Source organism: Eupeodes corollae, chromosome 2 (assembly GCF_945859685.1).
Source record: "Eupeodes corollae chromosome 2, idEupCoro1.1, whole genome shotgun sequence".
In the NCBI taxonomy this organism is placed as follows: Eukaryota; Metazoa; Arthropoda; class Insecta; order Diptera; family Syrphidae; genus Eupeodes; species Eupeodes corollae.
This window is the reverse complement of record NC_079148.1, coordinates 100286366-100314210: the sequence shown is the minus strand read 5'-3', so window position 1 is coordinate 100314210 and position 27845 is coordinate 100286366. Positions and strand designations below refer to the sequence as shown.

The 27845-nt window shown below is 32.8% G+C and overlaps 1 protein-coding gene across 10 annotated transcripts in view; it reads left to right on the top strand.

Moving 5' to 3' along the window:
• The window catches only part of LOC129945868 (cyclin-dependent kinase 14), a 446135-nt gene extending 419030 nt beyond the window's left edge, over positions 1-27105 (top strand). For all 10 annotated transcript variants that reach the window (XM_056055810.1, XM_056055809.1, XM_056055818.1 and 7 more), the window contains 3 exons: positions 2759-2971; positions 3144-3323; positions 21028-27105. In XM_056055810.1, coding sequence (XP_055911785.1) covers positions 2759-2971; positions 3144-3323; positions 21028-21092 — 458 coding nt within the window. In that variant the 3' untranslated portion in view covers positions 21093-27105. The remainder of the gene's footprint in view (positions 1-2758; positions 2972-3143; positions 3324-21027) is intronic.
• Positions 27106-27845: the final 740 nt, after the last annotated feature.

Genomic DNA, 27845 nt, shown 5'->3' with positions numbered 1-27845 from the left:
TTAGAATATTGAATATTAAGAATACTGCTGCTTTGATTTTTGGAATCAGTCACAAAGATTTCGGTAAGTTTTAAGGCTTTGAAGCAACGTGTTGTCTATTCTATTAATGTTCATCGAAAAATCATCTTAAGTGATGAAGTCCGATTGAACATCAAAAGCTACTCTAAAAAGCAGAGTTTCGCATATAAGTCTTGAAAAAAGCCTCTCCTTTCTTAACGTGTAACTATTTGATGCGATTTTTTTAGACTGGTTGCGTAATAAGACATTTATTTCTAGTACAACAGTAAGTGAATTACGCTAACAAGTTATAATTAATGTTTTTAGTATGGTCCTTAGTGGAAGAAATTAATGTGAAACGAAACAATAGTCATTTTTTCAAATAGTGTTATTTACCAAAGAGGTAATCACAATTGAAATTATGTAATTTAACACCCGTAGACTTTTTTCCCAAGTCTAAAAAAGAAGATGATAATTTGAAAAATTTGTATCCAACTTAAAAGAAAACTAATCTAATTGGCATACAAGATTCTTTTATTGTGAAAAAAAGGTCTTAAAATAATTTTGTTTAATCTCTCAACTTTCCACTAACTGCTCTGTCAACGAGTCGACTACTGTGCAAAACGTAGACACACTTTTTTTTAAAAGAAAAACAAAGTTTAATCCATTTGAACTTCTCACTTCGTTGTTATAAATTTATAGCTACTTGCTCTTTAAATATTGCCCATAATAACTTCAATCTGTACCGTCTTTTTTTATAACCGTATCGCACAAGATTAAAGAAAAAAAAAAATAAACAGACATAAATCTGACAAAGAAGATATACACTCAACTCCTGCAAACTATCGTTATCATTCGAAAATACCAATCAAAAAACGAAGTATCCACCGATACTTTCCCATTTATCTTTAATCCTTAACCAAAGCTCCCTTCAATTTTTCACCCATAAAATTGCGGAAAGAAAAATCAATAAAACTTTAGCCATTATCAAGAAAAAAAAACACCGTTCGTAATATAAGGATCCGCCCTGAAAATCATACAAACTACAACACACACACACACACGTTAAATTAAAGTTATTTTATTTTCAACTTTTAAGTTGTATATTTTTCTTTTCAATTCGTTTGTATGTAACATCCTCAATATCACTTTTGCAAATACCTAGCATCTACCTACTACATATAATATATAGGTGAATATTCGAACAAGGTTTATCTCTCAGCCAGAACTTCAAAAAAAAAAATATATTAAACACTAGGCGGCAATGGTGACCATTTCGGAAAGGAACATTTGATCCTTGTCTCGTTGCAAAAAAATAAACGACTTAATCTTTTTGTGCATCGAGAGTTGTGAAGTAGACATCTCAAGAAAGCAGCTACAAAACATGATATCAATCGATAGCTTTTGATGCCAACAAAGTCCAAGAAATCATTTTCCATAATTTGAAAACATTTTGCTATTGATAGTTTCAGTTGTCTTCATTTGACCAATATATCGATAAGGGTTCGTCTACGCATCGCTAACGACTTTCTTCATTGAGATCTTGAATCTCTTTAGTGCCTTAAAAAAAGGTGTTTCAGTTTTTGCCTGATGTTATACAAAAAATAAAGTAAAAAGTTGTAAAACTTTTGTCTCTAATGACAAATAAGGCCAAGGGAAGACCTGTAACTCGAAATGTTGTTGTTTTTCTTGTGCACAAAATTTAATTTACGCAACTGGTCTGGTCACCCTAAAACTATATCACTTCATTTATAATTCTCAGATCATAAAAATAAAATTGAAATAAAAAAAGAACTGTTTCTTATCCTTTTGGCATCGACCAACAAAAAAAAACACATAACCAAATACCTAACCTATGCCAGGGCTAGCACAGAAACTTCTGCTGGTTTCCTTTTCCTTCCTTTTTTTTTGAATTTAGTTTGTTTCATCCTCTTTATCCACTTTCTATGTAGGTTTATAGTATATCGTCCATCTGGGGGCTTTATATTTGCTTCCGCAGTCAAGTACGAAAGTGCTATATAGTTTGAGAGAGTCCTGGTAATCCTATTAGATTGCAAAACCTGCAGTGTCTATCATCGTCGCCGTCGCCGCGCATCCTTTTCAAACCGCGTTTTCCTATGTTCTTTCTTTTTTTCCTTGTTATGATATTTACCTCTCTCCCGCACACAATTTCGGAAAACTTAACCCCTAACGACGAATAGAAGAAGAAGTAGTACGGAAAAAAAAAAACAATTTAATGACCGCCTGCATCATAGTTGGTATATCCTTTTTTCCACTTCCTTAGTAACTATCTGTAGGAAATCCTTTATGTTTTTCGATAGGGGTAAAGGTGATGAATTGATACACAAAAAAATAGACAACGAAATAAGGATGAAAGAATAATCACAAAGCGATTTCTCATAACTTCCATGGCTTAATATTTGGTGGGGTTCTTGTAGAAGTAATCTCAAACTTTAAAGATTACCAATATCAAAATAAAAATATACTGTTTTAAGAGTTAAGAATTGATAACTAATTTTCTTATATTTTGTCTATCAAGTAAGTCACAAGAACATGTAGATGCGACCCAGCTATTGACTTAAACTTTTCCCTCATCCAAGAGTTTATTATAAGAGAAAAATAAAACGGCACAGAGGAAAACAGTTGCATAATTTATCTTTTATTTCTTTTTAAATATTTAATCAAACAAGACACATACCAACTAACATTGCTACAGACAGAGATATATTTTTAATTTTGTTATCCTTTTTTTTCTTCTTAGATGTCCTTCTTGGTAGCACCGAGTATTCCACATCGTTGGATATGTGGGGTGTGGGGTGTATATTCGTTGAAATGGTCACAGGGATGCCAACATTCCCCGGTATTCGAGACACATATGATCAGCTGGATAAGATATTTAAATTGCTTGGCACGCCGACAGAGGAGACGTGGCAGGGTGTAACACATTTTCCCGGATACAAACCGCATAAATTAGGTAATAAAAAATACATGAAATTATTTGGCATGGAACATACATATAAATACGTTCTATATTAATCCTTTTTTTTGATATTGTTTATCTTAAAAGATTTAGGTACTTTTCATTGTACTGAATACATAAATGTATTTTATTGGTATATGATTTAATGTTTCTTTATTTTTTACAGGTTTTTATAGGTCGCGTAAATTAGGTCATAGTTTTCCTAGGTTGTACGATATTATTGAAGGAGAAGCGATAGCGAATGCCTTCCTGCAATTGAATCCTGAAGAAAGGATAGGTGCAGAGGACGCACTGCATCACTCGTATTTTGCACAGTTGCCAAAAAAATTATACGAACTACCCGATGGTAAGTGCTTATGCTTATTTTTTGGATTGAATAACAATTTTTTTTGAGAAATATTTATGAAATACTTGGACATCGAATATTTGGATTACTAAGGATGCCTTTAAACTTTTCTAAGAAATATTGAGCTTTAAGTTAAGTAAATTTGCAAAATCTCATCGATTCTTTATTTGAAACGTTAGATTGGTCCATGACATTTACTTTTTGAAGATAATTTCATTTAAATGTTGACCGCGGCTGCGTCTTAGGTGGTCCATTAGGAAAGTCCAATTTTGGGTAACTTTTTCGAGCTTTTCGGCCGGAATAGCCCGAATTTCTTCAGAAATGTTGTCTTCCAAAGCTGGAATAGTTGCTGGCTTATTTGTGTAGACTTTAGTCTAAAGGCGTCAAGTCGCATGATCTTGGTGGCCAACTTACCGGTCCATTCCTTGAGATGAATTGTTCTCCGAAGTTTTCCCTCAAAATGGCCATAGAATCGCGAGCTGTGTGGCATGTAGCGCCATCTTGTTGAAACCACATGTCAACCCAGTTCAGTTCTTCCATTTTTGGCAACAAAAAGTTTGTTAGCATTGAACGATAGCGATCGCCATTCACCGTAACGTTGCGTCCAACAGCATCTTTGAAAAAATACGGTCCAATGATTCCACCAGCGTACAAACCCCACCAAACAGTGCATTTTTCGGGATGCATGGGCAGTTCTTGAACGGCTTCTGGTTGCTCTTCACTCCAAATGCGGCAATTTTGCTTATTTACGTAGCCATTCAACCAGAAATGAGCCTCATCGCTGAACAAAATTTGTCGATAAAAAAGCGGATTTTCTGCCAACTTTTCTAGGGCCCATTCACTGAAAATTCGACGTTGTGGCAGATTGTTCGGCTTCAGTTCTTGCACGAGCTGTATTTTATACGGTTTTACACCAAGATCTTTGCGTAAAATCTTCCATGTGGTCGAATAACACAAACCCAATTGCTGCGAACGGCGACGAATTGACATTTCACGGTCTTCAGCAATATTCTCAGAAACAGACGCAATATTCTCTTCTGTACGCACTGTACGCATTCGTGTGGTTGGTTTAATGTCCAATAAAGTAAACTGAGTGCGAAACTTGGTCACAATCGCATTTATTGTTTGCTCACTTGGTCGATTATGTAGACCATAAATCGGACGTAAAGCGCGAAACACATTTCGAACCGAACACTGATTTTGGTAATAAAATTCAATGATTTGCAAGCGTTGCTCGTTAGTAAGTCTATTCATGATGAAATGTCAAAGCATACTAAGCATTTTTCTCTTTGACACCAAGTCTGAAATCCCGCGTGATCTGTCAAATACTAATGCATGAAAATCCTAACCTCAAAAAAATCACCCTTTAGTATGGTTCAATAATTAGAAGCATAAATTCCCATTAAATACGGATCATAATTTTTGGCCAACATACGGCCAGTGTCTTTTTCAAATTAAATTGTCACTCTTTGCGATAGCAATGCCCTCGAAACAATGGCGTGTAAGCCTTTCGATCCCCGGGTGCGCCAATTTTGTTTGTTAATTTAGGTGAAAATTTTCCTCATAAGATTGTCTAATTTATGGTGATCTTGGTCCCGAACTGCAAAGCTGTAACGAAGCAGATGGCTGTGAGCCTTCAAATGCAAGTTTTAATGGATTGGACCTTGCAAGCGAATAATCCGAAATTTTGTGTGCAGAATTCTTCACAGATTAGAGTTTCAATATGAAAGTTAGAATATTTGAAACTCAGAAAAAAATGTTTAGTAAAAAAACACTCACATTAAAAAAAAAATTAACAAAATTTGTGTGTCATGATGGTTCGGGAGTTGGACTGTCATGCCAGAGGTTTTGGGTTCAATCCCTGCCTACGCCATCTAAAGTTTTTTTCTCGGGAACTACCTTGCAAAGAATTGTCAAATTCTCCAAAAGTAATTCTTGTCATGATAAGTGGTTTCTGCATAAAAAACTGTAGGTCCCCTCCATCTCTGACAACAGTACTCGCACACAGAAATTGTTGAAAGTTGTAAATCACTAGGCCCTAGTGCTCCACGGGCTGTTGCGCCACCCAACTTATTAAATGAATTTTAGAATGCTCATTTAATTTTTTTTTAATTTTGTTACTTCTATTGAAATTATTCGATGCAAGAAAAATATAAATACATTCCACTTCCCATAAAAAGGTATTGTAATCAGTCCTATTTTTCGAATTGAAAATGTTGAAATTTTTTGACCTTTCAAAGTCCCTAGAATCGTACGTTCGGAAAGCTTATATACAAATCATGTGGCAGTTTTTATATAATAAAAAAAACAACAAAAATAACAAAGAATAACGGAAAAAATGAAATTGCCAGTTTTTTTACACAAAATAAAAACCTATCACAAAACATTACTGAAACTTGGTTAAAATTAAATATATGTTCAAAAATTTAAAATTTTGGCTTCAAACTAATTTCATCATAAAGAAAATATTGTCATTTGACATTCATTAACATTTTTATAAAAATCCAACAATCAATTTTCTTCGTACAAATTAAAATTTTCAATATATTGATTTTCGATTCTGGATATCTCGTGATAAAATGGTTTTCGACTAAATATCTGTTTTGTTAAAAAAGTTGTCAATTGAACTAACAAAATTAAACATTACCAACAATATTTTGGATATGAAGAATTAGTTTTATTCCAAAATCTATTTTTGCTAACGAGATCTTTAGTCGAAAACCAATTTTTACCAATTTAAGTATCATTTTTAAAAGTTTTTATTTCATATGAACAAATACAAATTTATTTGAACTTAATATTTTGTATTTTCTACGAGGTATCCAGAACCGAACGTCAGTTTTTACTAAATTTGCGTACTATTTCTTGTAAATTTTATTTTTTATGAAAAAATGGGTTGTTGGATTTTTATAAAAAAAATAGTACATTTTAAAAACTATATTTTTTGTGAAATAAAATTAGTTTGAGTAAGTAAGTAAGAGTTTGTTATTAGAAAAGCGAATTGATAATTCGATTTTTCTAAAATTTTACCGAATTATGAAAACAATATTTCTTATAAGTTAAAACTAGTTTGAAAAGATATTTGAATCCATTTTTAACAAATTTTAGTTATGTGTTTGTCATAAAAAAAACTGTCAAGTCTGTTTTTCTTAAAATGTTACGGAATGTTAAAAACAATATTTTTTATAATAAAAATAAATTTGAAGCCAATATCTAAATTTTTTGAACCTTTAGTATTTTTTCTTAAGATTTTTACATTTTATAAAAAAAAACCTTAATTCGATTTTTCTCAAAATTTTACTGAATGTTGATAAAACTATTTTTTAAAATATAAAATTAGTTAAAAGCCAATGTCTCAAAGTTTTAAAAATTGTTTTAGAGATAAAATCATTTTTTGTTCGTAAAATATTCGAGGTGACAAATATTTTATTTTAGTTTTTTTTTTTATTTATAAAAAAACCTTTAGTTACATTTTTTTACAGAAATATATTAGGTTAGTATTTCAAATTTAATTCAAGTCTCTAGTGTTATTGGTTCTTGAGATATTTTAGGTTAACCAAAATATTCGCCTTTTTTAATTTGATATGGTAAAAAAATCCACCCACTCAATTTTTTGAGAGTCCTCTCTTCATCTTTCTGTATAACAAAATTTATTTGAAGTCGATATCTCTTCTGGCTCTTGAGCTATGGACGACGAAAAAAACTTTTCGATCGTACGGAAGTACTACTGTACGTTCACACGCGTGCACAGACATCTCTCTTTAAATCTCTTATTTCGACTCTAGGGACCTTTAAACTTCGAGAAATGACAAAATTTTTAATTCGACAAATCGGACCGATTACAATAATTTCCTGTTGGAAGTTAAAAATCAAATTTTAGATGTAAGAATCGGCTTAATTTTGTAACTGAAACTTTTTAATTTTGAAAAATTGGACGTATGTTTTTAAAATTCACCAGTTTTTTAGTTCGTGTAGTAACTTTTCTCGAAAATTTTGGAAAGAAAAATGTGTATAATGAGCCTAATTGAAAATTATTATTAAATTCGATTTTGGTAAATACATTATATTTTATGAATTTCTGTTTCTGAACAAAAAATTCAAGAAGATATGTTCGTGGAAATAATCTTTACTTCATCGAAACTGAACTTGGTGATGGTGTTAGGTTAACAACTTTGTTCCTAAGTATGGGCTTGTTGGCTTATTCTTCCATTTAATAATTCCAGAATTCGAAGCAACCGGCTGAAAATTGTGGAGATATCAACCAAACAAAACTTTTGTGGAAGCGTTACTTATGGAAGTTCTTTCTGCAAATGTAAAAACACTCTATTTGGCTAATTAAATTCTATAAATAAAATGAATTGGGTGGCACAACAGTCCGTTGTGAACCAGGGCCTAGTGACTAAAAACTCTCAACCATTCATGTGTGCGAGTACTGTTGTCAGGAATGGAAGGGACCTGCGATTTTAGGCCGAATCCGGACGTCTATTTTGAGAAAGTACTTTTTCATGACAAGATTTACTCTTGAAGGATTTGTCAATTCCTCGCAAGAGGTAGTACCCGTGAAAATTATTTTTTTTTTTTTAAATTAAGGTGGCACAGGCAGGGATTGAACCCAAGACCCCTTGCATGACAGTCCAACGCACTAACCATCATGCCACGGTAAATTCTACCTCGGTTTTTATTTCGACTTTCAGAAAAATACATACTTTACGTCATCCAAACAAATACACTATAGGTGAAAAATTATGTTTCTTATTACAGAATTTTTTACTTTTTCCCATTTTCCAAATGTTAATTAAAATTAGTGAATGATTAACAAGAATCTTAACTTTCAATCCCTTCAAGTTCGCTAAGATAAATGATTTAATCCACTATTTTTCCAAATTAAATTAAATTTCTCAAACTAATACACACCTTTATTTAAGTTTTCAAAAGATGTACACTATACGGTATAGTTTCAACAAGAAAAAAAAAGGAATTAAGAACTACAGATAGAAAAATGCTTTTAGTCGAAATGCAATTAATTTCGAAAATAAACACAAATTTAATTTGAAAACAAGCACAAATACAATTTACAATTTAAATCCGTTTGCAAACTTCAAATTCAAAGCCAGATAACTTCTTAAAACTTAACGCAGATTCTTCCATGGGTTTTGGAACCAACAGCAGTTGTTGGTTGCTTTCCTCCTAACTTCCCTCGCTATGGCTACTAGTGCTGCTGTTAATGTTCTATTTACTGATTAAAGTCTTGAAACAAGAGCATCTTCGTCGTTGTACACACCTACCCCACATGCTTTTATATCGATTGTGGCGCTTAATAACAGTCCAATGTTTGTAAAGTACTTTCGAAAAACACCATAAGGAGTATATACGGTATTCTGGTGCCGTTTAAGACACAACACCCAATTTGCTGGCGCTGCAAATAAGCAAAGCAATTATTATTTTGCCGGTTTATTTTGGAATTCATTGTTTAAACAAATTGTGGTGACAACAACAAAAACGACAACGAAAATATAACAATCCTAAAGAAAACATGACTTTAAATGTAGGTAGCTACACTTTGCGAAACTGCCTTTATAGAAAGGGTTAGTTGTTTAGTTAAGCCTTGAAAAACAACTCTTATAGGATTTGTTTTCGATTCATAACAAAAATAAATTTGTTACCATCTGTGTTTGATGGTATGGATTCAGAGCCTTTTTAACTTTTAAGTGTTAAGGTCTACATTAATTTTTATTCGAATTTTAGTTTTTATTTCTACAAAGTTTACAATATCAACAAAAAATACATTTAACTTTGCAATTAGACAAAAGCAAGTACCGTCGATCTGCAGGCAGACGCCGTGGTTTTTATACTCAGTATCAAACTCGAGTATGATTCACAGCATAGAACGCAATCAGGGGAAGGGTTTTAGTTTGATGTAATGGGTGTTTTGTTTTTTAGACCTGTGGTTTTTAATCTGCTTAAAAGCTAGAGATCGAGTAAGCTGGTGAAGTTATTACTTGAGGCCTAGTACAAAGCGCTGTAGCACCAAGTTTTTAATATGACAATACTTTCTTCGGAGTTGGTCTTTTTGGCAGCTGTCACTTGATTTGTGCTCAATTTGGTTTTGCATTTTAAAATAAGCAGACTTGTTCTTGAACAACGTTTGTGAACTGTGCAAATTTATTACCTTAATAATGGGTCTATTCGCGCGATGCATCAATTTATTGAACCTGTGGCGTGACCTCTAAAATCGTGAAGTCACTTTTCTGCCCGATGCAGTTGACGCCTTGAGAGAGAATATTCGGCGCGTTATTGCGAACATACAAAAGTAGTAGAAAATTAATTCTCTCAACTGGAACCTATTCGAGCCAACCGCGAAGTCCACTTTTGAAGCTTACTTAATTTCAAACCTTTGTCCGTATTCCTGGCCATAATATTAAATTTCATGCGTTGTATTTCTTATTGAAAACAACAAATCTAAAAAACACCCTTTACATCGCAGCATTGAAAATCGTTTGCATTGACCCCTTTTTAAATAGAAGCTGAATAACAATGTACATTTTTTGCTATCATACTGCATTGAAATTGCAATTACCACGGTTGAAAAACAGTTCTCTTCAACCACAAGCCGATTTAAGGGTGTTGTTTGGTTTATTTTCGTGTGCAGCACAAAATATAAGTTTAAACATGGGCGAGAACATGTTTCGATTAAAACGTTACCTAAGTATGTACATATGCGTGCATTTGTGCAGAATTTTGTATCCTAGATTGGGTACTAGAGATTTTGAAATTTTGTAGATGGGCGGATTATTTCATTCGCATTATTCGCACAAAGCTGGAAAATCAGATACGATGGTAGGTTTAATAGTCAAATAGAAAATTATAAATACCTGCTAGGGAATTGTATATCTGTTTCAGTTTCTGCATGTTTGCACTTAAATTATTCAAAACGCTTGGTGTAAATATGTATGGCATAACAATGCTATCGGTTAACAATATTGTGGTGGCCAAAACTCGTGAGTGCTAAGCTTTTAGAAAATGAAACAAAAGAAAAAAAGAAACGTTTTCAAAAATTATTTTACGAATTCAACGGGTTTTTAAATTCAAAGCAAATTCAAAGCTGCACTTTTTTTTAAAAAATGGAACATCTTTTTATATGGTTAAATAAATAATTTATTTGTTTTTATAAATTAGCAGGTAAATATAATAAAGATATGTTGTACTTCTTGATCAAACAGTAAAGTTGTTCTAATTGGAGATAGGCTGGCAGCACTGCTCAGTGCTCACTGTTCCACAAAACGATAGCTGTCTAAACTTGTGCAATTAAAAGATCTTCAATTAAATTTACTACTGGGATATTGACCGAAAAATCTGCTAAAATGGTGAGTTCAATGAGCTCAATGCTTACAGGACGCGGTGTGCAATATTTTACTTCATATCGAAGAAAAAAGTAGAAAAACAATCAATTTAAGCTTTAAGAACAATTAAATGTCGAGTGAAGAAATGTAGGTGTATCTCATAATTTGCGAATTAAGCTTCCAAAAGTTGTAAACGCAATTGAAAATTGTTTGATTTTAATACTGGGTTTTTGCATAGGAAGTTTTTGAAATAAGAAAAAATAGTATTTTTAATAATTTTCATTGGAAAATATAGGATGGCGTTTTAAAAGCTGTAGGAAAGTTAAAAAAAAACACGTACAATTCAGAAAAGTTCATAAAATCTTCATTTGAATCGATAGTATGGTCCATATAATTTAATATTTGAAAATTATTTCATGCAAATGTTGGTCTTGACTGCGCCTCACATGGTACATCCACTTAGTCAAATTTTGTCATACTCTTTCCAACATTCCGGCTGGCATCTCATGAATAAATGCTTCAAAGTTGTCTTCCAATGCAGGCTTGTATGGATAGGCATGAGCTTTAACATAGCCCCACAAAAAATAGTCTAAATGCGTTAAATCGCACGAAATAAAATGTTCCACGAACTCGCCTCTCAATACGTTCATTGTTGCGCGTGCTGTGTGGCATGTGGCACTGTTTGGTTTAAACCACATGTCATGGAAGTCAAGCTCTTGCATTTTAGGCAAACAAAATTTGGATATCATCTCACGGTAGCTCATCTTTGAAGAAATAGAAGATATTCACTCCAAAATCGACAATTCTGCTTATTTACGTATCCATTGAGCCAAAAATGAACTTCGTCGCTGAACACAATTTTTCGGTAAAAAAGTGGATCTTCGGCCAACTTTCCAAGAGCCAATACACCATAAATTTTTTCGTTGCAGTAGGTCATTCTACTTCAATTCTTGCACCAGCTGTATTTTGAAGGGTGTCACACCTTAATCCTTTCGCAAAATTGTCCACGTTATTGAGTAACAGAGACCCAATTGCTGTTAAAGGCGACGAATAGATAACAATTGATGGTCATCATTAACATTGGCTGATATAGCTCCGATATATAATTCGCAGTTACTCTATGTAGCTCCGATTATATAGAATCTCGATTTATTTAGGAAAATATGCGTCAAGACAAAGTGTAATGGTCATCTTCTGATGAGCCCAACCATTACACCGAAGCGAAACGCATATATGAACACTTATGCTGATTATATTTTAAATCATATTTATTCAGATATTTTCTTCAGTTCGCACTCTACGTAAGTGTGTTGGTAGTTTAATGTGCAACAGTGTAAATTTAGTGCGAAATTTTGTCAAAGTTGCCCGAATAGCCGCTTCAATGAGTCGATTAAACTGACCCTAAAATGGAAGAAGCGTGCGATGAACTTTCTTAACAGAGCGCACATTTTAATGACAAAATTCAATACTTTCCAAGCGTTGTTTGTTTGTAAGACGATTCATGGTTAAAATATAGACCAAACTGAAGATGTTTGACAGTGAAACAAAACACGAAACGTGCGTCAGCTGTTTGAACCAGTGTTGCCAAAGAGAAAATAGCTAAAAAATCACCCTCAATGTGCAATTATTAATAGGAAACGATAATAGCCAAAATGGCCACCATTATTATGGCTGCAGCCATGTCCTTCTTATCCTTACTGTCTCCAATAGATCGTGAAGCATAAGCTAGCAAAGACGTGCTCCTCAAACAAACAAAATCTGAGGCTTTAGATTAATAATATCTCGGTATTATTGTTTAAAATAAATTTCGCCTGCATCAATATCTTCTGCTTTCTACCATGAAAAATCCTTAAACATAGCGTGGTTGCTCAATGCAATTACCGTAAGAGTCTCATTTTTAAATATGTTGAATCTCACTGTTCAAGTGTAAGAAACCGCATCAAACAGGTATACTATGAAAACAGATAGGCTTTTAAACAATCATTCTAGCATTTTCTGAGCCCTACATTGGATGAATCTACTTATTAACTTCATCTCAGAGATGAAAGTGACACACGTCGACGTCACTTAACATGATTTTTCGATGGAAGTGCATATCATGTTGATGCTTTTCAAGGACCCAAACAAAGAAGGTACAACTTTGTTGGCGATGGGCTGGCTTGAGTTCTTGTTTTACTTGAACATTAACAGTCTTCAAATCTAGGTTAGCCCTAGTTTAAAATACGTTGGGAAATGTGGTGTGTGAAGCACCAAATGCCTAGTTCCAAAGCTCGACAAAACTTTGTTTTCGTGTAAACTATAAAGCCAATTCAGCAACATTCCCAGTTGTTCTTAAGCGGCAGTTGCCAAAATTTTCTCCCCCTACACTCAATTGTCAAACATAAAAAAACCACTGCCTCAATAGCTTCTTTTGGAAAATCCTCTCTAATACGTATACATACACGAATCATCTATGAACATACTTCAACTCATTTTTCTTTGAATCCAGTTTTAGAAAACTAATTGTGTACTTAAGCTATAAAATCGTATCAAGTGAGAAATCTTTTTATTGGAAACAATTTGTTAAAAAACAATTGACTTTAAGGATTTCCAATTAAATCTTTTAAGTTAATGAACATACTAGTACGACTATTCGTAAATACTCACCAAAATAAGAAGTAGTACTGTCCATAAAATACTTAATAACACAAGAAATCAAATCGCAATAAAGTTACTTCAATAAAAAGCTAATTGACAATTTCATCATAAAAGCTTTACAGTCTTTTTATTTTCGTTCAAATTAGCTTCGTATGTTTTCCTTATTTGGATTTCAACTTTGTATTTATAAGTTTTATTAAAAGTGATACAGACGCATTGAAATTAGCAAGTTATAAATGTTATGTATTTTTAAAGAAATATTCTCAGTTAAAACAAAAGAAGTTATAATGCGATTTTAAATGTAAATAGTTTTAAAAGACCTTTTGTTAATATTGCATCTACTTACTTAATCTTATAAAATGGGGTTAAATTGAAAAAAAAAAATAATTTTTGTTTTGGTTATTGGTTGGTTATGTTATTAAAAAATACGTTTGAAGATGCAGCCGAGGTATTGTGGTATACTTAATCTGGAGTCTTCAAAAAAGATATAAAAGCCGCTTTGTTTTTTTGGTAACATATTCATAGTGCAATAATACAGTAACCAGTAGAACGATATACTCATTAATTTAACTAACTTTTAATTTAATTTGTTAACTTGGTATCACTGGCATTGTCAACAATGTAAATGCTACCTCAAATGTCTTACGTCTGTTTATAAAATCAGAATGTTCGTGTAAAACACATTTGATAATTTTTAATTGAAGAAAACCAAATCACATTTGATTTTGTGTAAATGATATTTCCAAAACTTATTGATTCGTCGGTAAATGGTTTTTCAATAATGCCGGGTAAATGTTAAAATAGAAAAAACAATCTGTGTGCGAGCTATTAACAAAATTGTATTTGTATTTGAAAGGCACATGTATGCCATTTAGTGTGCAATAGGACATCATTCAAATGGCCGCCTCGGCTTCTTACGGTGCCACGGATCCGAGTGATCCAATTTTCAATGATTTCCGCATATATCTGGCTGAATTTAAGCGATAGATGGTTTTATGTTCACCTTTAGGGCATGGGTTCATTGTCGTTTATTTACATAGACCTGGGACTTTAAGAAAACCCACAGAAAAAAGTCTAGCGGAGTCAAGTCACATGACCTTGGTGGCCATTCACATTACCCATGCGAGAAATAACCTCACCCTCAAATCGTTCGTGCAAAATGTGTACCATGGCGTTTGTTATGTGGCACGTAGCGCCGGCCGTCTTGTTGGAACCAAATGTCGTCTAGGTCCACGTATTTTAATTTGGGCCATAGGAAATTAGCTATCATCGTTATGTACACTGAAAGAATACATTGCGAATATTATAACGTCAGTGTGAACGCAATAGTGTGTGGCTTAGAAGATTTCAATTGGATAAAAAGTTATAAGCATAGTTAATTTGGCCGTAATGATAATAGTAACGTCGACAATAGTTACAGCCAATACGCTAATGCCAGTATGGGAGTCAGGCCCATACTGATTGCCAACATGTACAAAGCTCCTAGCAGAAAAGTCTACCCATTATTATTATGTCCCTTATTATTGTAGAAATATATCGAAACAGTAGTTATACCAATGCACTATTGACAGTTATCCAATAAGGGTATCGATTTTCACGCCACAAATTATCGCGGAAAAATCGAGTAGCATTCTCTCTCCAGGCCATACTAGCATTGTCATAAATGCCCTGCACTTCTTTTCGTGTAGCGCTCGCTATTGATGGTGACTGCCTCACTAACGTTGTTTTCAAAAAAGTACGCACCAATTACGGCGCTGCCGTCCCAAAATCCACACCAAAAGGTAACTTCTTCTATATACGGCAATTCCGCTTGCTGTGAGCCTCGTCACAACAGACGATTTTTCGGCCAAAATTGGGGTCATTTTCCAGATTCGAATCCCAGTCAGCGAACAAACGCTTTGTCTATTGTCAAGATCCTGGGCCAGTTGGATCTTGTACGGCTGTAGGCCCAAGTCGCGATGCAAAATTCGCCAAGTGGAAGTCTTCGAAAGGCCGAGTTCTTGTGTATGGCGAGGAATAAACTGCCTCGGGCTGTACTGTACACTTTTCGTACCACGGCGATGTTCTCGGCCGATCGTGCGTTCCTTGAACACACGGGTGTTGGCTGAGACCCATTGTCTCAAATTTGGCCACCCAAAATGAAAAATTCGACTGTGAAGGGCCACCACGTCTACCGTACAATGGATGCAATGCGCAACGTTTGCGTTAACGAACACTCATTTTGAAAATAAAGTTTTATCATTTAAAGGTGTTGTTCAATTGTGAAACTTGCCATGATGATTTGGCTGAATAATAAACAAAAGATTTGTCAAATATCACCAAAACAAAATGGCCGCCACGGGGGACCAAAATCTACCTGCGCCGATAGAAAAACCCTTCATAAATTTTTATATTACTTAACATCCTCTGCTATAATTAATAATTTTGCATTGAAAACCGCACATTGACATATAGAACCCTCGTGACATAAATCACCAACCACGGCTTGATCGATAAATAATTAATTAAAATAAATACCATACACAGCAGAATTCTCTATACGATTTGTCATCGAAGCTTTACCCTGGCCTCGAGCTAGAACCTATACCTTCCCATACTTCTATGTACATATATCATACAAGAGTATATAGTTCATCCGACCACCAGAATATGCACAAGCATGAGCTGAGCACATATACACCAGGTGACATCCTTTTCATTATCATTTCATCTCAATTAAAATGAACTCCTTATTGTCGCTGGCACATTCTATTTGCATAGCTCATGGCTCAACCTTTATAGTGGGGACGGGGGGTTATATGAAGGAATACAAATTCTTGTTGGCATTGCGCTTACACATCCGGGTGTGATTCAATCTCCTTTCCTAATTAGTCATGCATCCCTCCGTCCGGCCCAACCGCCCTCCGGCAGCAACCATGGACTAAAGTACCTTACATGTCACATTGACACATCTACCAGCTCTTTCTAGGATAATATCCGTCAAAATATTTACCTGTTCATATCCGTTCTGACGTGCACACATACCTGTGTACTTAGCAATACCACACCTGTGAATAGTCTCTTTTATGTGGCACAGCACAATTTCGTCCTTTTCCCCAACTAACCGCATTTACGTAAAGACCAATATTAAATCGATAAAGGATATGATTGTTTTCCAATCTTGTTGTGTACAACTCGTCATAATGTGCGTCCTCGTCGTCGTTGGCATTGGCAGGAACTCCTGTCTCATTCATGTTTCATGAGTGTTTTTGTAATTGAGTCTACCTACCTACCTACATACTTATATGAGAGAACACTCACCTGTGGTTTTTCTAATATATTTTAATTAAAGCTACCGCACATATTAAATTGACTGAAACCGCACATTTTGCTTCCTGATATGTAAACGTACATGTACAGTATACATATGTATATAGAGTTCAAACAATATATCCATAACAAGGAAGATATTTGTAGTATTGAATGTAAAATTAAATGACCACAAGTAAGGACACGGATGGGTTAATATTCTACAGAATACTTCATTAAAGAAATTATTTTAAAGATATATTTTTAGAAATTTATAGTTAATTTAAATTCAGGCAATTAGGTGCGGCATGCCTGAAATTATTTCCGGACTTTTTTTAAGGTTTTTACTTTCATTTCTCACCGCAATAAATAAGGACAATACAGCATTAAATATAAATTGGTAATCAATTGAAAAAAAATCCTAACAAAAAAAGTACGTATACGTCCTTTGCATCCGAATTTTTTAAAACAATGAAATGCAAATACAATAAATGTAAACCTAACAGAACAAAATAAAATAAAGCAATGTAAACTCAAATAAGAGGCTGGGATGCGACCCACACTGATAACTTCCCATTCATGTTTGGTTGTCAACATTTCTAAATGTTTTACAAAACTTTGAAAATAACATTCTGTACAATATTAAAACTTACTTACTTACTTAAGGTGACGCTACAGTCCGGGCGGACGTGGGCCTCAACCAACATGCGTCTTCAGGCAGCTAGGTCCCTAGCTAGCTGTCTCCAGTTTCGCTAGCCAAGTTGGTGGAGGTCTTCACCCACCTCAGTGCGCCACCTGATTGGCGGTCTTCCTCTATTGCGCCGTCCCTCAGGATTGGATTCGAAGACCTTGCGGGCTGGAGCGTTGATGTACATTCGCTCTACATGACCCAGCCATCTAAACCGTTGGACTTTAATTCTGCTAACTAGGTCAGTGTCGCTGTGCAGCCCGTACAGTTTGTCGTTATATCTTCTCCTCCATTCTCCATCTATGCGTACGGGACCAAAAATCACCCGAAGAATTTTTCTCTCGATGCATCCTAAGACGCTCTCATCTTTCTTTGACAGTGTCTAGGCCTCAGTGCCATAAATGAGAACTAGGATGATGAGTGTCTTATAGATGGTGATTTTAGATGCTCGAGAGAGGGCTTCATTACTCAATTGCCTTCTAAGTCCAAAGAAACAGCAATTTGCAAAAGTTATTCTTCGTTTGATTTCAGCGCTGGTATCATTGTCTGTTGTCATAGCGGTGCCTAGGTAGACAAAGTCCTGGACTACCTCAAAGTTATAGCTGTCCATGGTGACGATTTTTCCAAGACGTCGTTGTTCACGTAATTTGATGGACCTTTGGAAGATTGTGCCTCTAGTGTTGACGGTTGAGTTTTGCACAATTCTTTAAAGAACGATGTTTAAGAAGTCGCATAACAGTGCTTTGTCTAAAACCTTTTTTGACATCAAATGCATCGGTGATATCTCTTTCGACCTTGATAGAGCAGCGTGCATTCTCCATCGTCATTCTGCACAAACGGATAAGTTTGACATGGGATGCCAACTCTAGACATTGCTCTGTAGAGCTCTGCCATACGCGGTTTGATAAAGAGGTAGTGGGTATCGATTTGAAACTCCTGGGTTTTTTCCAAGATCTGCCGTAGTGTGAATATTTGGTCGATAGTGGACTTTGCTGGTCTGCAACCACACCGATAAGGACCTATCAGGTTGGTTGCGAAAGGCCTCAGAAGTTCACATAACACGCCAGAAAGGATCATATTGCAATGTTAAGGAGACTGATGCTTCTGTAGTGTGCGCAATTTAGAGGGTCTCCTTCCTTATGTATCGGGCACACAATGCTAAGATTTCACTCATCGGGCATGCTTTCTTCTGACCATATTTTGCAGATGAGTTGGTGCATGCTCCCTACTAAGTCATCGCCTGCTTTGAATAGTTCGGCAGCGATGCCGTCAGCTCCAGCAGCTTTGTTTGACTTAAGGGTAGATATAGCTATCTTCACTTCGTCAATCTCGGGTAGGCGGAATTGTTGATCTGCGTCGCCTTGGTTGAGTGGTTCTATCTCCCTTACAGCGAAATTCGGTTCGTCAACGCCGTTATATAATTTGGTGAAGTGGTCTTTCCATATTCTCAACATCGACTGTGGTTCCACTACGATGTTCCCCTGATCGTTCTTACAGGCTTCGGTTAGTGGCTTGTACCCTTGGGAGGTTTTTTTACCCTTTGGTAAAATTTACGAACTTCATTCCTGTTGTGACATCCCGCTATCTCCTCGATAGCGCGCTTCTCGTGCTCCCTTTTTTCCATCTAAGTAGCAGGGGTTCCTCTCCGGGGTTCAATCGGAAAAGGAGATGGCAGTCTCTTGTGATTGTAGCATTCTAACGTCGAAACTTCTCACAGTACTTCCTTGTTTTGGCTTAGACCGGGATATCTGAAGCTATACCTTGGCTCCAACGAGGTAGTGGTTCGAGTCAATATTCCTCTCGGAAAGTTGGGATGTGTGAACTGCGTACTAGCTACCAGAACGTCTCGCCCCGCAGCGAAATCGATCAGCCTAAATCCGTTGTCGGAGGTGGTGTCGTGCAGGCTGTATCTCCCGATTATGCCACCAAAGATGTCTTCTCCTTAGTTACTCCAAGGACGGGGAGCCGCTTAAACTGCTCCTAATAGGTCTGGGCGCCGAATAAGTCGTAAAAGCCCTATAAGGTATTCACTTAGTAGTTCAACTTACTGGAAATGTAGACGCCACCGTTGATTCCATCTCGAGAATTCGTCTGCTGCCGTCTGGATGAGGTGCCTTAGTGGAAATACCTCTCCCCCTCTTGTACTCTTGAATGCGCATGTCTACCATTTGAACAGCAATATTAACACATTTTAAATAAAAAAATTGCAATCAACATTTTTCTTTTTTCACAAGATATTTAACTCAAAAACTTTTTTTGTCGGTACATAGTTATTTATTTTTTAGATTTTTACTTTCTGTTGTCCATTATATTTTTACAAAAAAAAATCTTAAAGTTAACAACAATATTTTGTATACGATAAAAAGAGTTTAAAATCAGATGTCAATGTTTGCGAAAAATCAATTTCAAAAAATTAGTTGCAGATTTTCAAGTTTTTTAATTCTTAAACAAAAATCCGATGGCAATGAAGTTACCTTATGTTTAACAAATATATTTAGTACGAAACGAAATAATTTTGAAATGAATACATACCTTCTTTTATTTTTGAGATATTTGAGCCTAAAGTCAGTTTTTACAAATTTTGTGTACTACTATATAAAAAAATGTAAAGAAACTGTCAATTGAATTTTTCAAATAAAAATATACAAGATCATAAAATTTATAAAATAAAATTAGTTTAAAGCCCCAATATCTCTAATTGTTAGCAAGATATTCAATTTTCAATAAATATGATTTAAAATCATGAAAATTAAATTTTTATTTTTAAAATCATGAAATGAAAATAAAAATAAACCAGCATATTTGTTCTTATATGCGTTTTGCCCCGATGTAATGGTTGGGCTTATCAGAAACAAACAATTCGACTGTTAACAGTCAAACATATCATCTTCAAAAGATATTCAAGTCAAAATTCAATTTTTGCCAACTTTCAGTTCTATTTTATTTTGCTTTTCACTTCTTTTTCTAAAACTGACTCAGACTTTTCTAAAAATTTTACCAGATGTGAGAAATGTTATTATTCGATGCATACTATTATTTAGGAGGTAATTTAAAATTACGTTATCCTCATTAATATTGTTCAATTCCAATCTCCCTTCCATTTTAATGTTCAACATTTTAAAACCAATCTGCACCGATATCTCCTTTAAAATCTTTCCCTATTTTCCTAAAATTTGTAGTTTGTACTGTGTTTAAACTTAAGCATTTTAAGGGTATTAATAACCCTTGAGTTCCTGTACATTATAGAAAAAAATCCAGTCATACGATATTATTTGTCATAGCTTAGATGCAATCACACCATTAAAAAACCTACAGCAACCCGTAACTCTTGAAAAAGAAAAGGCTTTCCAAGGACGATTCAAAAAGGCTTAAATTCTGCGAACTATTTATTATTGCAAAATTATCACCTTTTCGATAGCAAATTTTAACAATTTCCATGTGTTTTTGACAATTGTACCGAATCCCTAATAGCATAGCTTTGAGTTGTCAAATGTCAGATGATGACATCCGCCCAAATTGAAAACTCTTTTAAAAAAGGCTTGTTTTTAAAACAAAATTAATGTTAACTAAAATACAAATAATTAAATGCAAAATTTGTTTCTGAAATGATTAAGTTTTTAGTTTACATACATTTCATATGTTATTTCTAGCGCAACATATTGTTTCTTATTCAAATGTATTTATATTTTTTTTTCATTTTTAAAAAGAAAAACATAAATTAATAAATTTATTTGTTTTCTTTCATTTTTAGAAACATCGATTTTCACCGTTGAAGGTGTGCATTTGTATCCAGAGCCTAACCGACAAAATAAATGAAAATTAAAGCAAGTTCTATCCCTGGATGGTGTTCGTCACTACTGTTAACAGCAGCCATATACATAAATATATTAAAATAAAACAAAAAATAAAACTAAATGAAAAATATTTTTAATTTAATTTAAAATTTAAAAAATATATAGAAAAAGGAAATTAAAAAATTTAATTCGATTAATAAATAACACAAACAAAAAACACTAGAAAATGAATGGAATCAGAAAAGGAAATTAAATAAACGAAAAAACCGAAGTCCTTGTTTGTATCTCCGCTGGATCTTTTCAAAAACTTCAAAAGTATGCTGAAGATTCGACGCTGGATAGCTTCACATTTGTAAAATACAACAAACAACAAGTATCTGGACCGACAAGGATTCTTAACGATGACGCTTGGAACTACCACAAACAATTAATAAATTAAAAAAAATAATTAAACAAAATGTGAAATACTACCAACAGGACCATTCATTAGATAAAAATGAGAAAAAAAGATTAAATAATGCAAAAATTAATTAATAAATAATAAAATATAAAAAAAAAACTAAAAAGTAAAATAAAAAGAAGAAAACAATTAGAAGCGTAGAGTAGAATATTTAAGTCGTCTTGTACTATCCATCCAGTCATTTATGATGCGTTCGCTCATCTTTCAAAGAAGGAATATGTATTTAAGTTCTGCAATTTAAAATCAAAACAAATTAAAATGCTGTTTTTTAAATTTTTAATTTTCTCCTTGGTTCCTTTCAATGTTTTTCTTTTAAATGTCCTTGTTACAAATCAAATGGAAAAAAAAATTGCATTATTGTATACACTTTTTTAATATCATTTTCCTTTTTTATATGTTTATATACAGAATATTATGAAAAAAAAAACAAATTGTTATTTTGAATTTATTAAATTTAATTGATAGTAAATCTAAGCAAAACAAAAATTAATACATTTATGCAAAATGAAATAATACACACCTTCTATGTTATAAAGGTTTATTTTATTTTTTTTCTTGTTTCACAATGTGTTTTACTATAGTTTCCATTTTTTCGTATTTGTTTATAAATAAATATTATATTACTTAAAATCTTATACCACTTGCAATTTATGTTAATGATGATAAACAACAAAAAACTTATTTGTAAATGTTTACAAATATTTTTAAGTAAACGAAATAATACACAATTTTATTTTATTTTTTAATGTTTTCTTTTCGTTATAGATATTTTTTTTAATTTCAATGTAAATGTATTATTATTAACCATTATATATATTAATTTCAAAATTTGTATTATTTTTGTCTTATTTGTTTTGAAAAACATTTATTTTATCTGAATCAAAAAAAAAAACAAAAAAGTTTATATATAAAATAAACACATAACATTTATTTTATTTGCGTTTTTTTTCAGTTTAATTTGTTAATTTAGTCTGATAATTTAGTTTTTTATAATTAGTTCCAGTGTAGTCAAAATCTTATAGGACAATTTTATGAAACATTTTTGCTAACACGTCGCAAAAGTTTTTAGACAAAAACGTAGTATTAGAAAAAGTACATATTTTGCTCCGAGTTTTAAGCATTCTATCCTTGTCGTATAAGAATCAAAAATTCGACTAAAAGAGCTGCTAACATTTTATAATATTTTTTAAAGTACTTGGACTTTGAAACCCTCACGAAGAGACGAACATTTCTTCTAGGTTACCATCTTAAAGAAGTAACTAGAATATACTGGAGAAAGTTCTTAATGCAGTGACTTTAATATTTGCAGAAGTAGAATTATATTTCATTAGAAGTTCTGCTGGTTGACTAAACTATACATAAAGGATCTTCCAACAAGAGGTTTTACATTGAAAAGCTTTACCTTTTAAAACTGTCATCTGTCGAAATTTGACCAGTAAAAACATGCCAATAATTTTGGAAGAAAGGTTCCCACACGTTTCAAATCTCCAGAGGTGATCACTATTAGGAATCAAACTCTTCCAACTTCGATATTGATATTGATCAACTTGTTTTATGTATTATTTGTTTCAGCCATCTATATTCCTCCTAAGAGTAATTTGAATTTTTACAAAGTTCATTTAAATAACTTAGAATCAATATTGGATAATCTTAAAAGTTCAGAACATATTTTATTTGCATGTGATTTTAATCTTTGTAACATTGAATGGACGTTGGACTTGGAAGACAAATGCTTAATTCATTTTAATGTTTCAGCTGAAATAGAATCTTTTGTTATAGACTTCTTGGGCCAATATAATTTAATACTTGATTTGGTTTTCGTGGACAGTGAGTTTCTCATTTGTCTTGACAAGTCCAACTTCCCGATCATTGAAAACTCCAATTATTATGTTGCAATTGATGGAAATATTTATTTTTACCACTTTCTTAAGAAAGAGGAATCTATTCATAAGTATGTTTATGATTTTCGAAAAGCAGACTATGATGGACGTTCCTTTCATCCAAGAGATGCCTTCCGTAAATAGAATTGTCGACATCGGCTCGGTGAACTTAAGTCGTAAAGAAATTGAAGAGGCTCTGTCTGGATTAGATGCCAATTAAAGTGAAGGACCCGATGGGATTCCTGCTTGTCTTTTGAAAAACTGTGCAATTGCGTTAGCTGAAACACTTTATATAATTTTTAATCTTTCACTTGCAACAGGAAATTTTTTTGGATAGGTGGAAAATTTCGTTTTTGTCTCCAATTTTTAAATCGGGGGTCAAGGCAGGAAATAACTAATATAGGCCAATATGTAAAGTTTCTGCAATACCAAAAATATTCGAAAAGCTAGTTTGTAACAAACTTTCAGTTTTGTTTCGTAGCCACATATCAGTTTTAGCTTGACTGGCTCAAGATAGCATATCAAATATTGAAATGATGTGTCAAACGAAAACATTCGATAGAATATTTCATAACGTCTTACTTCATAAATTAGCTTCCCTAGGTATTCACTCTTCGTTATTGAAGTGGCTTAAATCATACTTGACAGGTAGAATTCAAAAAGTAAAAATAGATTTCTCGTTCTCATTTGACATCTTTGTTCCATCAGGCGTTCCGCAAGGAAGTCATTTAGGGCCATTATTGTTTTTGTTATTTGTAAATGACATACCTAATGTATTTAATGATGGATGACCTAAAACTTTATCGTAAAATAAGCAGTGAATCTGATTGTTCGCTCCTTTTGAAGAATCTAGCAAGATTAAATGATTGCTGCCAACAGAATCACCTTCTCCTTAATAGTTCTAAATGGCAAGTCTTATCGTGTTTCATGAATAACAACTCAATTTTGTTCGTTTATAAAATCAAACACATAAAACTAGAAAGTTGACAACGGCCTAGTCACTGATAAAGCTTCGGATTCCATCGATCACCGAAATCAAGCATCAGTGAGCGTGGTTAGTAGAAAGATGGTGCACCGTCTCAAAACCTACCGCGTGCTGTTGTCATGTGTTCTTTCTGTCTGTTGTTCTTTCTCTTCTGTCTTGTATTAATGTCTTGTGTTGTTATCACCTTACATAGTCTAGTCGCTCAAGGTGCTGTGTTCTCTACTCTGTTCATTTATGGGTTGAGTAGTGTGAAATGTAATGTAATAACTAGAAAGAGTGAGGAAAAAGAAAGACCTAGGAGTTATCTTAGATACCAATTTGTCATTTTTACCTCACTACGACTTTATGATTAATAAAGCTAATCAAATGCTTGGCTTTATCAAAAGAAACACCAGAGAATTTTCAGATCCCTATACATTAAAATCACTATATAATTCTTTTGTAAGGTCGGTTTTGCATAGTCTGGAATCCTTATTATAATAATTCAAGGGATAGAATTGAGAGAGTTCAAAAGAATTTTACAAGATATGCTTTCTTTAAGTTGAAATGGAGGATTACAAGACCGTCCTACAGTGTTCGGTGTTTGCTGTTTGAAATACAATCTCTTCAAGATCGTAGAGTATACTTTTCAGTAATGTTTATTAGGGATATCGTTACGTATCATATTAATTGTCCCCCGTTACTATCATTATCAACTGGAGGTAATGCTCCATCAAGAACAACACGCTGTCGATTTCTTATTTATGAACAGTTTCATCGTAGCAATTATGGTCGAAATGAACCTATTTCCCGTTGTATCAGCTAGACTAATTTAATTTGTAGCAGGGTCGATTTTCAGCTCTTGGAATTTCACACCTTTAGAAACGTTCTGAACACGCTTTGTTTAAAAGAGTTCATAATAGAAGACGTTAACAACACGAGAAATATAAATTATTTGTAAGAAGCTCTTGATTTGATTTGAATGACTATCAACAAAATTATTTTAAAACTCATTGAGCAAACCGCTTTTCAAAATATGGGACAAAAGTTGCCAGAAATATGGAAATTAAAAACCAAAGATTTAAAATGAAAACATTTTAGAACGACGCTAGTACTTTACTTCACTTTGTAACAAAACCCAAATTTATTCGGCTTAAATAATAGCTTATTCTTAATCTAATTCAAACAAACTGAGAACATAACCTTCGATTGTGAAGAGCAATAAGTGGCACAGAAGACTGAGTTTTAAGGAAAGAGTACTGATGTTAAAATCAAAAGTTCCAAGTTCCAAGAATTTACACTACTTTTCGGTGGGTAGAAACATAATGCATATTCCCAAACTAGAAATTTCCTTAAAACGGTCAAGGAATTTTCTGATAGCATTTTGCTTAATTATTTCTCCTTTGTATTCATAACAGTTTAGACTAATATTCAGTCTAAGTTTTCCCTTGCTCACGCAGGGCTCATGGTGTTTATTTTATTTAATGAACACAATTTTGGCAATACTGCACAAGCTTTACAATCAAGAACTCAGCCAAGGCCTATGCTAAGGCTCCACAATCTATTTAAAAAATGTAATATTAAATTTTTAAAGTTATCGAAGATGTACAGCAAATGTGTGAATTTGTCATGAATCTTTTTTCATTGTTAATGGCAAACCATAAAATAAACATCCATTGATTTATTTTACAAAATATCCGTTGCTGTTTTTTAAATAACGAAATGAAACCTCTTATTGGAAAGCTCTGTATAAGTCCACAGACAAATTGTGTACGCATTGATCTGCTATCATGTTTTAATAATTTGGCACAGCTTTTTGATCTCTAAGACTGTGAGCTGTTATATATATTTGTATTATATTTATTTTTTGCTGGTTTTCAAAGTTCGCTCTTAAATTTGACCAAAATTTGGTTACTCCAAAAATGAAAGGTCAAATAACATGCTTATCTCCTCATAAAATCATCAAAAATAAAAACAAAAAACATTCTCTTAACATTGTATTATAGATAAAATTCGTAGACTTGTAAACAATGTCAAATTAGGAGATCGAACCAAATACCTTAACAGTGAATTTTGCACAAAAATGTTTATAAATAAAACAACCAGTGCCTTTTATTGTTTTAAAAAACTTAAGATCTTGTGATCCTTTCGATTCTCAGACTGTCTCTTAAAAAACTAATTTTATTTTATTTTATTTATTTTTTACAATCTATTTTTTTAATGAAATCATATATAATTTTTGTTTCTTATTTGAATAAATCATCATCTGTCTGTTCCTATGCTTTATTGAATTAAAAACAAAACAAACGGTGCAATATATATTTACTTAGGTCTTTATTTCGAATAAATATTAGCATCAAAGTAGATTTTGCACTGTTAACCATAATAACTGAAGAACCACTAAGTAATAATAAATAAAAGGAAACCAAATATCGGCACGTCAAAAAACATTATAGATTTAGAAATAAATACAAATTAAAACATCGAATCTTTTGTACAATATTTATTTTTTTTTTTCAAAACTATTATTTCTGTAAAAAGTTGAAGTTTTTAATTTTTTTTAATTTTCTCTCAACTAAGTAATTAATATCCTAAATGTTAAAGTTCACGTAGTGACGTTTTCTACAAACAAATTTATTCGATCCTTCTTAATTTCAATATAGACAAAAATACTATTAGAAAGAACTTAGCAAAATAACAAACATTCAATTTCAATAAAATACCTACAAATTAACAAACTAATAAATTAACGTTGATATAACTACACCACATCTTGTCTTATGAAACATAAATAAAAAGAAAAAAAAAATATGTAAAAAAACGTTAAAATAATTACAAAATTCTACTCGAAGAAAAAAAACCAAAAACCAACACACTAGACAAAAGAAAAGCAATTTCTATATAAATCTGTTAAATAAAATTATTTCCTTTTTAAATTAAATTTAGAAAATTTTAAAAATAGAATCAAAACGAGCTAAAATATAAGAAAAATAAATAAAATAGAAAAACAAAAACACAATAATTAAAATAATAAATAGAATTTCAGCCAAAATCGTAAGGACAGATGAATTAATTGTTAAAATTAAATTTTATAGTGGATTAAAAAGTAGTTAAACTTAATGTAGAAAAACTTAAATTCGAAAAAAAATACTTAGTATTTCCAGATTAAAAAAAAAGGTTTTTTTTGTGTTAAAAGTGACCGAATTATTCATTCGGTTAGAAATATAAGTTTATTAGTTTCATGAAAAAAAATATTTATTTATATAGAAAAACAAAGTTTGTTGTTGTGGCAGGTGATGAAAGGTAGCATTTAACTGACTATATACAAAAATGCAAAGAAAACTTCATTGAAATATTTCTGATAGATTCGCTATTTTACCCAAAATTTCAAAAGTTCAATCTAGGAATTGGATATTAAAAATGTATTACAAATATTTTTATTTGAAGGTTCGCTAAAGTTATTAGAATGAA